Source organism: Hemitrygon akajei, chromosome 11 (assembly GCF_048418815.1).
Source record: "Hemitrygon akajei chromosome 11, sHemAka1.3, whole genome shotgun sequence".
In the NCBI taxonomy this organism is placed as follows: domain Eukaryota; kingdom Metazoa; phylum Chordata; class Chondrichthyes; order Myliobatiformes; family Dasyatidae; genus Hemitrygon; species Hemitrygon akajei.
Window position 1 is genome coordinate 39,285,838 of NC_133134.1, and position 12,538 is coordinate 39,298,375.

Genomic DNA, 12,538 nt, shown 5'->3' on the forward strand with positions numbered 1-12,538 from the left:
GCTTTTCACTTTATCTCAGTATGTATACCAATAATAAACCATTCAATGGTGGGGAGCCATATATAAAGTCAGGAAGGAATTTTGAAAGCAGTTGGCGACATTTACCCTAATAACAAACACCAATGTTGTATCGTTAAATTAATTTTATTGTAACGTAACAACAGCTTGGTGAAGATAATGCCTCAGTAGCTGTCCACTTTGATTTTTGGCTGTTAAAACCTCATACAAAAATCTGGTTAGCCAAATGAGACCCATATAAAAAATTCACTCCTGGCACAAATAAAAATGTTTTAAAAGACACAAATCAGAGTATAAGAGTGTTTCCCCCCCCCCCCCCCCCCCCAGAGTGTGTGTAGGCAATGATATTCCTTAAGACTTTCTGCTGGGACCACTGTTTTGATTGGTTAGGAGCACACAGGGTAAAGTTTTAAACCTTGTAGTTGACACAAAATGTGGAACGTGGAGAATTGAAGACGGCAAGAAGATAGATAAATAAGCAAAATAAGAAGGACCAGTAATTTTATAAATTGTGAACTGATACTCAAACTCCAAAATAAAAATTGAAGAAAAAAATAATGAAATTAGTGCCAAAGGAAGCAGTTTTGTTCCAAAATTGTGCTGGAACGGAGTTTAAGTACAGAAATCAATGTAAGTTGAAGAATATGTTGAGAGTAAAGGTAGTAATGCACATTGGATCTTGAATTTCAAGTATGGGAAAAGAAACATCTGATTATTTTTCTTAGAGCTCAACAATTTAAAGGAATTAGTCAGAAATTTTCCATCAACATATTTGTCATCAAACCACAATTTCTTCAATAAAAACATATTTTACATTTTTTAAAATCAAGTTTTGTAGTTAATGGTGTGCTATATACTTCGGTTGTCAATGCTATTAAAATAAAGTGTATTTGGCACATCCATTTCAAATCACCCATCTGTAACAGCTTGACACTAATTTACTGTCATTAGTTGTTTCATATGTAATTCAGGATTTTGAAGTTCATTAAGTATTAACTAAACTGTCCATTAAAAACCTTCTGCTATCTTAAGGCTATCTTTTGTTCCCACTATTGTTGTCCATTATTCTAATGAGTCTTAAAATAACAGACATGAACAGTGGAAAGACAACTGATTTGGATATGGAGCAGTTAAAAGATTACAAATCCTGACATCAGTTGCTGAATTATGAATATCAGAGTAACTTGTTCTGGATCATCATTTGTCTTTGGAGGCTTCAGACCAAAACCTATATTATAATTCTTCAAGGAATCTCCAAAAACATAACCCTTCTAAGTAGATTCTCCTGAAAAGGAATACATTTAAAAAGTCACTGTGTTTAGATTTATATTTCACCATGTGTCACAGAGTACAAGTTGTGTGAACAGCATTTTAAAAGTTATGACTACTTTGGGTTAACTTAAAGTGGACAACTACTGAAGGAAATAAAGACACTTTACAGAATGCAAAACTCATCAAGACAGGATATTTACACACCTTTCAAAATCTGTTCAGAGATTACCTTCCTGAGACATTGATGACTTGGTTTCAAAACTTGATCCCCAGGTAACCACCAGGTCATGTTCCGATTCTTTCTTATTACACAAGAACTTGAGGGCAAAAGAAAATCTAACAGTCACACCAGGAGCCAGGAAAGATAACACCATTTATCATTCAAATGATTCAAATGCTAACTCGTGTATGTATCTACAGCAAGGGCTACTACTAAAATTGTGGAATCACAGCTTTATAAAAAGTTAAAATTTCTCCTATAGCAAAGTCACATTATATCTGCAAATATACCAAAGTAGCCTTCAGTTTCTTTGTTCAACATTCTATATGTTACCAGAGTCACAGACCGATTCAGCATAGGAACTGGGCTTTAGCCCACCAAGTCACCATTCTAAATTAATCCCATTTTACCCCACCTTCTCATCAACTCCCCCGGATTTCACTGCTCCCCTACACACTATAAGCAATTTACAGTCTCCAATTAATGGAGAAGTGGAGGGATGGGTTAGTAAGTTTGCTGATGACACAAAGGTTGGAGGTGTTGTGGATAGTGTGGAGGACTGTCAGAGGTTACAGCAGGACATTGATAGGATGCAAAACTGGGCTGAGAAGTGGCAGATGGAGTTCAACCCAGATAAGTCTGAAGTGGTTCATTTTGGTAGGTCAAATATGATGGCAGAATATAGTATTAATGGTAAGACTCTTGGCAGTGTGGAGGATCAGAGAGATCTTGGGGTCCAAGTCCATAGGACGTTCAAAGCAGTTGCGTAGATTGACTCTGTGGTTAAGAAAGCATGTGGATGTATTGGCCCTCATCAATCGTGGAATTGAATTTAGGAGCCGAGAGGTAATGTTGCAGCTATATAGGATCCTGGTCAGACCCCACTTGGAGAACTGTGCTCAGTTCTGGTCATCTCACAACAGGAGGGATGTGGAAGTCATAGAAAGAATGCAGACGAGATTTACAAGGATGTTGCCTGGATTGGGGAGCATGCCTTATGAGAATAGGTTAAGTGAACTCAGCCTTTTCTCCTTGGAGCGAAGGAGGATGAGAGGTGACCTGATAGATGTGTACAAGATGATGAGAGGCATTGATCATGTGGATAGTCAGAGGCTTTTTCCCAGGGCTGAAATGGTTGCCACAAGAGGACACAGGTTTAAGGTGCTGGGGAGCAGGTACAGAGGAGCTGTCAGGGGTAAGATTTTTACTCAGAGAATGGTGAGTGTGTGGAATGGGCTGCCAGAGACAGTGGTGGAGGCAGATACGATAGGGTCTTTTAAGAGGCTTTTAGATAGGTACATGGAGCTTAGAAAAATAGAGGGCTATGGGTAAGCCTAGTAATTCACTTCTAAGGTAGGGACACGTTTGGCACAACTTCGTGGGCCGAAGGGCTTGTATTGTGCTGTAGGTTTTCTATGCTTTTAACCTACCAAAGCACAATTTTTTCAGATGGGGAGGAAACCAGAGCATCCAGAGGAAACCCCTGTAGCCACAGGGAGAAAGTGCAAACTCCATGCAGTCAGAACAAGGTCAGGATTGAAATTGGGTTTCAGGCCTCACAAGGCAGCAGCTCCACTGTGTTAATGACGTGTTTGGCCCATTTCAAAACTTCACTCCCACAAAGTGGGAAGGATAAGTAGAGAAAATGAAATCAGATTAGGTAACTCCAAATGAGCTTAAAATGATCTAATACACTGTAACTCTGGGGATCTATCACAATGTCACTGAAGTTAAACTCTCCAAATGAGTTTAAAAATTCCTTTGGCAAGCTCCACATCTATAAACAGAAATCCATCAATAATTCTTCCAAAGCAACCACGGAAAGGTTCATATTTCTGTTTGATACGAAATTTGACATTTTCTTCAATTTTTGAGAAAATATAGGCATAGACAAAAAAGATGAATTAGAAAACTTTTGAAGTATAGATGAAAATTAAGGAACATAGAGCAATTTAACACCTCTGCTGCATTCTGAATCAGAATGGTACCAGTAATTAGAGCATTATCTTGTGGTGACCAGAAGGATTTTGGAAAGTGATCTCCTCCAGAATACATTAATCAACTGAATTGATAGATTAAAAATTACATATTCTGCCATGGACTACTGATGATCTGTGCACTGTAGATATCGGATTAATGAATCTGTCACAGAAGATTAATTTGTTTCTCGCATATTACTTTTGAACAGCTGAAATCCAAGAAGAATAAAAGACTGGATAAGAGATACAGAATGCAGTCTCTCTGCAGTACATCTGCACATTCTGTTCTCAATGGAATAAGCACACATTTCAGTATTTTCCTGTAAGCAAGGAATGTAAATGTACAATAAAGAGGCACAATAAGAGTGAAGTTTTGTAGTGTTTATTTTCTAGCAGACACACTACATAAAAGTCCCTTTAAATTAGTGTACATTACTACCCTCTTTAGGGCATTCCCCTCAGAGTGCTGCAGAAACTGTTTTGAAGGGAGCTTTAGCTAAGAAAAAAAAAGAAAAAACCACTTCAAAGCAATTCTTTTAAAATCAAAACAAAATTCCCAGAATGAAGTGGTGGAGCGCTGATCTCGGAATTTTTCAGTGCCTTTTTGTGTTTGTTTTGAAGATTTGCTCACCAGCTTCTAGCCAGCTGCAGTTGAGGGTGGAAGGAATGGGGTAGGGAAATGGGGCTCTTCTTTTCACATGGAGTTTCAACAGCCTAAAACGCAGGTATTCTTGTTCACATGATACACATGCCTTGGATTGAGGATTCCAGAGTCTGAAAGTAAATTAAAAACTCTTAAGCTTGGTGACCATGATTAAAGTTCTGACAAATAAAGATGCACAATAAGATTATTGTATATATGCAAGTCAGACAGGATCTTTCAAAAGAAAATGTGTTTCACATTGATAAATTCACATTATTTCATCAATAGATGCAATATTTTGCCTTCATAAAGTTCTGGAAAAAAAAACTATGAAAATTCTGGAATAAAGTTTGAAACAAAATTTTCACAATATAACTACATAACCATACAACAACTACAGTGCGGAAACAGGCCATCTCTGCCCTTCTAGTCTGTGCCGAACGCTTACTCTCACCTAGTCCCACCGACCTGCACTCAGCCCATAACCCTCCATTCCTGTCCATATACCTATCCAATTTTATTTTTTTAAATGACAAAATTGAACCTGCCTCTACCACTTCTACTGGAAGCTTGTTCCACACAGCTACCACTCTGAGTAAAGAAGTTCCCCCCTCATGTTACCCCTACACTTTCGCCCCTTAACTCTCAACTCATGTCCTCTTGTTTGAATTAGATTTATATGCTTAGTTTGATGGAATGTAAAAAGGCAAGATCAGAGTCATTAGAAAGCAACTAGGCCCAATTCACCTTTATAAAACACCGGTTTAATTCAACTGAATTAGTGCACTCCAATTCTAATGGAAGGGTGGAGAAGAGATTTACCAAATTATCCCAGGGATGAGTTATCTGAATTGACTTGGAAAAGCTGTGGCCGATATCCTTGGAATGAGGGTTATGAGGGAATCTATTTAAAATTTGGCAAGATAAATACTAAGCAGAGGAAAAGGTCCCCATTGGACGCAAGGTCAAGAAATAGCACATAGACAAGGGAAATTCTGCAGTTGCTGGAAATCCAGAGCAACACACACAAAATGCTGGAGTAACTCAGGAACTCAGCAGATCAGGCAACATCTATAGAAATTAATAAAGAGTCAATGTTTTGGGCTGAGGCCCTTCATCAGGACTGGAAAGGAAAGGGGAAGATGTTAGAAAGGGGAGGGAAAAAGACAAGTTAGAAAATGATAGGCGAAGCCAGGTGGGTAGTTGGGGGGGGGGGGGGGTCGGGGATGAATAAAGTAAGAAACTGGGAGATGACAGATGGAAAAGGCAAAGGGCTGGAGAAGAAGGAATCTGATAGGAGAGGATAGTGGACGATGGAGAAAGGAAAAGAAGTAAGGCACCAGAGGAGGTGATAGGCAAGACACCAGTGTGGGGAATTGAAGGAAAGAAGAGAGGGGGAATAAAAAAAGTACTGGAAGTTAGAGAAGTTGATGTTTATACTATCAGGTTGAGGTTACCTAGATGGAATACGAGGTGTTGCTCCTCCAATCTAGAGAGTGGATTCATTGTGGCAAGAGGCAGCCGAGGACTGACATGTCAGGAGAATGGGGATAGGAATTGAAATTGTTGGCCATTGGGAAATTTCACTTTTTGCAGATGGAGCTGAGGTGCTTGACAAAGAGGTCCCCCAATCTACATCAGATCTCATCAATGTAGAAGAGTGCATCGAGAGTTGGGGATGACCCCAACATATGTGCAGGTGAAGTGTTCCCTCACGTAAAAGGTCTGTTTGGAGTCCTGAATGGAGATGAACATGGAGCTCATGGAGTTGCAAGGGTAAGGATGGTAATATACTGACATCGATTAAGAATTGGTCATCAAGGAGAAAATGATGGGAACAAAATATTATTTGTTAATACAAACATATATTAATATTTTCTTTGACACAAGAAATTCTACGGATGCTGGAAACCCAGATCAACACACACAAAATGCTGGAAGAACTGAGTAAACAGGTTGTCAGTTACTAGAGGGAAGAGAGTGTCACACCAATATCAACAACTTAGTTGAGGGGGACGAAATGTGGTACTTCTAAGTTTTCTAATGACAGAAAACTAGGTACGTAGGGAGGAAATGTAAAGAGGCTTCAAGATGACATAGATAAGCAAGGGCAACAGGACAAATACAATACAGTGCAGAAAAATATTAAGTTATCCAAATGTCTGCACAAAATAGTAAAGCATAGGTTTTTGTTTTTTTTTAAAACGAAGTGAGACATTTGGAATTATTGATGTCTAAAGGGTCTGAACTGGCCTTGAATAGGACCTTGCTGAAACCACACTTGTCCAGTACTATGTACAATTTTGCTCTTGCTACCTAAAGGGAGTGTGGCAAAGATTCACTAGACTGGCTCCAGGGACAGCCAATATATTATATAGGAAAGATTGAGTAGATTAGTAGAACAAATTAGTCTTGAGTTTAGAAATATGAAGGGGGGGGAATATGATTGAAGCTCACAAATTATTACAAGGGTCAACAGGCTGAAGAGTCAAAAACCATAGGTCAAGAATTTCAGAATGAGGGATATAACATTCAGGACTGCCAAAAGAAGAAATGCCTTCACTGGAAGTAGAACTGGAAGTCTACATCCCTGTGGGAAGTAAAGGCTCAGTTAATGAGTTTATTCAAGGCCAAGATAAAAAGATTTCTAGACAGAAGGGAATCCAGGGATACGAGTTTAGAGCAGTTAAGTGGTGCAGATGCCATCATCTCGACTAATGCTAGAGCAAATGCAGGCGAAAAGCCAATTCCTGACCCTATTATGTTCTTAATATAGTTGGCAGGTTATTCAGCAGATTACTGCTACTGATATAATACTAGGATTATATTAGTATTAGAAAATGGATTTTCATACTAGGATCCATTTTAAACTAATGAGCTTAAATAGTACATTTTTTGAAACATAGCAACATTACATAAATGCAATTAGTATTTTCTTTAACACAAGAAATTCTGCAGATGCTGGAAATCCAGACCAATACACACAAAATGCTGGAGGAACTGAGCAGGTCAGGCAGCATGGTAAGAATATATAGTTAACATTTGGGACTGAGACTCATTATCATGACTGGAAAGGAAGGGGAAAGAAGCCAGAATATGAAAGTTGGGGGGGTGGGGTGGAGAAGGGGAGCATTACAAGCTGGCAGGTGATAGTTGTAACCTGGTGAGGGGGAAGATTGGTGGAAGCTGGGAGATGAAAGGTGGAAAAGGTAAAGGGCTGAAGGAAATACTTGATAGGAGAGGAGAGTGAACTACGGGAGAAAAGGAGGGAGGAGGGCACTAGAGGGAGGTGACAGGCAGGTGAAGAGAAGGGGAAAAAAGGGGGGACAGAATGAGGAATGGAAAAGAGAGAAAGGGGAGGGGGAATAAATTACTGTAAGTTAGAAAAATCTATGTTCGTGCCGTCAGGTTGGAGGCTACCCAGATGAAATATGAGGTGTTACTCCTCCAATCTGAGAGTGGCCTCACTGTGGCTGTAGAGAAGGTCATGGGCCAACACATTGGTATGGGAATGGGGAGTGAAATTAAAATGGTTGGCCACCGGGAAATCCTGCCTGTGGCAGATGGAGTGAAGATTCTTTGAATTAATTAGCTTTTTCTTATCCTCTGAAATAATCTTTAAACTTTTACGCTCAAGTAAAAATACAACAAAATATGCATACCTAAAGCCAATGCAAGTACAAGTTTTAGAAATATTGATTTTTCCCCAAAAGTACTTAAAGTTCTTTAAAATTATGAAGAAACTGAACACCTGTGCATTTGAATAGGTTAATGGGCAAACACCAACTCAGCTGGAGTTTAATTTAGAGCATACAATAATTTAAATGTTAATTAAAGACTACTTATTTGCTGAAAGAAAGCCTAAAGCATTCCCCAAGATGTAGCTTCACCTTCAAATCCCAAATTGTCATTGCGCCGTCAATCCCAGTAGTGCAAAACTTCCAACAATCTCTCTTATCACCTTCATATATGGAGACCTGGCTGCAGAGGGGGAAAAAAAAATTAGTTTGCAGAATCCAGTTTGCTTTTCTTTTCAACTGAGGTGGTGTGGACCTATTGAATCACCTGGTTTCTATAATAGAAATTGGCTCAAACATTATTAATAAAAGTTAAAAAGTTAAGTCTGTCCCGAGCCTCATAGGTTCATCAGGCTGGTGCTTATGCTGGTTTCCGTGGTGTGAAGCGACCGAGAGAATGAGACTCCCCCCAGATAAGACGCTAGTCTATTGTGAGGAACCATCATTAATGCTCCACATGAACTTACAACCCCCGCATTTCTTTACTTAACTCTATCAGCATATCACTTAGCCAGGTCTACATTACATGGGAAATTTACTGCTAGATGCCAAAAATTCCACAAGCCCTGTCTGTAATGGTTCTATATATTTAACACACCATCTTACAGGCCATCTTACAAATTGATAATTTGGAAGTGAAATTCTAAGTCTAATAGAATAGCCCCAGGATTCTGGACCTAGCATACTCAAGAAACATCGGTCTAAAACCCAAGTCTGAGTTAAAGTTTGTAACCAAACAGTTACCAGAACTCAGATTCTGTGAGGCTGTATGGTGACTTTAAATAGCCAAAACCTCCAATCTATTGATTTAAGAGATTCTTTACTGAAGCAAACATACGACATGTCTCTTTGAGGGTCATCCACTTACGTGATGCTGTTCTGGTGGAGGGTCTCAAGTGTGGTATTTCGATCCTCTGTAGTGGCCCTTCTGTCCAGATTGTGGAAACGCTGCATGGCAGAGATGTTGCGCTGAATGCTCTGCTTTGGAATGTCTAGCTTGGAGATGTAGGTTAAAGAACCACGATCATCATATGTGAAAAGCATCGGACAGCAATCATGGCCCTGAAGATATAGAGAAAACTGTAATTATCTATAAAATCTGATGCTCATTCAAGGATAACTAATGAAACACATGCACAACTTGCGAACCTAAAACCAGATTGTCAATATTCAGAAAAGAGTTTAATTTGGAAAATACAAAAAGATAGAATTCCAAACCTATAACACAGTGTAGAGAAGTGTGTGGCCATGCAATTTGTTAGAAGGTACAAAGGCATAGACTATTTTCTAAATGGGAAGCAAATCAGAAATCATAGGTATAAAGAAACTTGGGAACCCTAGTGTAGGATTCCTAAAGGTTAACATACAGGTTGAGTCAGTCGTAAGGAAGACAAATACAATGTTAACGTTCATTTTAAGAGGACTAAAATCTAAAAACAAGGATGCAATGGTTTCATAAGGTATTGGTCAGATCACGTTTGGAGTATAGTGAGCAGTTTTGGATCCCTTATCTAAGAAAGAATGTACTGGTATCAGAGAGGGGCCAGGAAGTTTACAAGAATGATCCCGGGTAAGAAAGGTTTAATACACAAGGAGTATTTGATGATTCTGAGCCTGTACTCTATGGTGTTTAGAAGAATGAGGTGGGATCTCATTGAAACCTACTGAATACTGAAAGGGCAAGAATGGACGTGGAGAGGACGCTTCTAGTAGTGGGAGAGTCTAGGGCCAGAGGGCATTGCCTTAGAATAAAAAGACATTCCTTTAGAACAGAGATGAGGAGGAACTTCTTTAGCCAGAGAGTGATAAACCAGTAGAATTCATTACTATAGACTGCTGTGGAAGTCAAGTCATTGGGTATATTTTAAGCAGAGGTTAATATGTTCTTGATGAGAAGGCAATGATTACTGGGAGAAGGCAGGAGAATGGGGTTGAGAGGGAAAAATTATCAGCCATGATCAAAAGGCAGAGCAGACTCAGTGCATCAAATGGTTTTATTCTGCACATGTTTTATGATGTATTAATATAGTAATCACACTTAATTTCAGTTCCTTTGAACATTAGTGAGCAATATTTTTTGTATTCTTATTAGTGAGCAATATTCTTATGGGGATATGGGGAATTGTGCCTTTTTCCCCCTCAGGGTGGAAGCTTAGAACTATCTTCAAATTGATAGCTTACACTGACATCATAGCAAAGACTTCCCCAGTTGAGGTGAACATTTCCAAACAGAAATCACTGAACGTTGTACATAACCAATGTTACCTCTTCTACCATTCTCCCAAGCTGACTGTACAGCTTGGTAACGAGCTATATACTACAGAAGTTTTGATTTGTCTGAATTTATTGATATCAGATTGGTTTTGTAATATTAAAGTGGTCACCTAAAGCAGGTTTGAGTTTATCTGATAGGCTTTTGTAACATGAAATCAAGTTGTACTCACTGCTGCCACTATGCTAGTTTCAGAGACAAAAATCACACTCAACAGGGGGAGGAATTCAGTCTTCGCTTGAGAAGTCCTAAAAAGAAAGATTACATTTAAATTCAAAGCATGTGTCTTTTAACCAATACTATTTTATCACTATTTCAGTTTGTAAAAGTAGAATACTGCAGCTGGGAAGTAGAAATGTGGACAGAAGCATGTGTCCATTTCTAGTCAAGTAGTTTTGAATTCCAGAGATTCAAACCACTCTCACAAACAGTGTACACCAGTTCCCTTCCAGTCTTTCATGAGCAGATTGAATTAAAAAATAATTCTTTCCCTCAGGCTTTGATTTCTTGCATTCCTGGTCTGTAAGGCACGTGACAACCTGGTACTTAAAGACATACTTCCAATTTCACTCCACCTTGTGCAGATAACTAACGGAGAAAATACTGCTTTAGGGACAGTTATTACATTCAAAACACTCCTTGCTTGCAAAAAAAAAAAAAATCAGCTTTTATCAAATACTAGATTAAAAGCATAAATTTTTATATGCAAGGTGTGATTCAGAAACAATTTTATCACTATCATTGTACTTCAAAGATCTTTGTGGGATCTCACTCAACAACAACTTACGTGATACTGATTACAGGGAAAATTTCACAATGTACCAGTGGCAAAAATTAGGTAAAGTGAAACTTCAAAGTGCAATTTTCTAACCAGTGGTAGGATTTTATTGAAGCATCCCTGAGTGTGGCCCAACGTTTGACATGCTACTGTTTACAATGGAGTTGGATTTGTGAAACTATTCCAAAATAAACAGCTATTACCAAAGAGAAAAGGGGTCAAATTTCAGAAGTACATTCAGAAGAAAAGATGACCCACTGAACCATATTTTAAGGAATGAAATGCATCAAATGGAACAAATGTTGGTAAGACAATACATGTGCAAAGGAGATTTACAAGGATATTGCCTGGATTGGAGAGCATGCCTTATAGGTTGAGTGAACTTGATCTTCTCCTTGGAGCGATGGAGGATGACAGGTGACCAGATAGAGGTGTATAAAATGATGAGAGGCATTTGTGTGGATGGCCAGTGGCTTTTTCCCCCAGAGCTAATATAGCTAATACAAGAAGGCATAGTTTTAAGGTGCTTGGAATTAGGTACAAGGGGGATCTCAGAGGTAAGTTTTTCCACACAGAGAGTGGGTGCATGGAATGTGCTCTCAGCGAAGGTGGTAGAGCCAAGTATAATGGGATCTTTTAAGAGGCTCTTAAATAGGTACATGGAGCTTAGAAAAAATAGAGGGCTATGCAGTAGGGAAATTCTAGACAGTTTCTAAAGTTATATGGTTGGCACAACATTGTGGGCCAAAGAGCCTGTAATGTGCTGTAGCTTTCTATGTTCTATATTGGCTATAGATAAGGAAAAGCAACCTAGTATAAAAGCAGAAAAGTAGGAAAGCATAATTTTAGGAAGTTTGAAAACTGGAAAGAAAGATCAGTGGACAAAACCTGCAATTGAATAAGAAGTGGTTAGTTAGAATTTGGAGATAAAACTATCGGTGAAAAAAAGCTGAACGATAGCAGCTGTGAATATCGGTTTCACCATTAAAGATATAGCTGCATTTTGAGAATGAGAACTTTCAAAAAGATATATTAAGCTAACAGAATGGACAAACAAATGGTAGACAAGGTGCAAAACTACATGTTTTGATAGGAAGAACAAGGCAAGAAAATACAGTATCTATCTATCTATCTAAAAATCACAATTGTAAAGAGGATAAAGACTTTGGGACTCAGTTGACCAAATATTTGTAAGTGGCATGAAAGTTTGAAAAGAAAGCTGATAAGGTTATAGTTCGAGATCTTATATACAGGAATAAAATACAAAAGGAAATTTGTACAGAAATTATGCTGAAACTTTTATTAAGCTTCTGTTGACCACAACAGGAGTTCAGTAATTCTATGATTTATGAACATTTAACTTTAGAATTGTTCCCTACAGAGTAATGACTTTGGTTTGTATATTTTCACCATAATGAATAACATGTCATTTTCCACACTAAGGAATGAATCAGATCCATAATTCATTTCACTCAGTACTTCCAATGTACAAAATTTTGCTTAACAGAACATTCTCTGGAAATGCATCCTTTTAGCATATTGAAGAATGTCTCCATTAT

General features: G+C 38.4%; 1 protein-coding gene across 1 annotated transcript in view; it reads right to left on the reverse strand.

Moving 5' to 3' along the window:
• Nucleotides 1–3,855: 3,855 nt before the first annotated feature.
• The window catches only part of LOC140735500 (actin-related protein 2/3 complex subunit 1A-B), a 49,455-nt gene continuing 40,772 nt past the window's right edge, over nucleotides 3,856–12,538 (reverse strand). The window contains exons 7-10 of the mRNA XM_073060661.1: nucleotides 10,374–10,449; nucleotides 8,798–8,991; nucleotides 8,023–8,113; nucleotides 3,856–4,263 (exon numbers count right to left, since the gene is read on the reverse strand). Of these exons, the coding sequence (XP_072916762.1) occupies nucleotides 4,225–4,263; nucleotides 8,023–8,113; nucleotides 8,798–8,991; nucleotides 10,374–10,449 (400 nt within the window). The 3' untranslated portion in view covers nucleotides 3,856–4,224. The remainder of the gene's footprint in view (nucleotides 4,264–8,022; nucleotides 8,114–8,797; nucleotides 8,992–10,373; nucleotides 10,450–12,538) is intronic.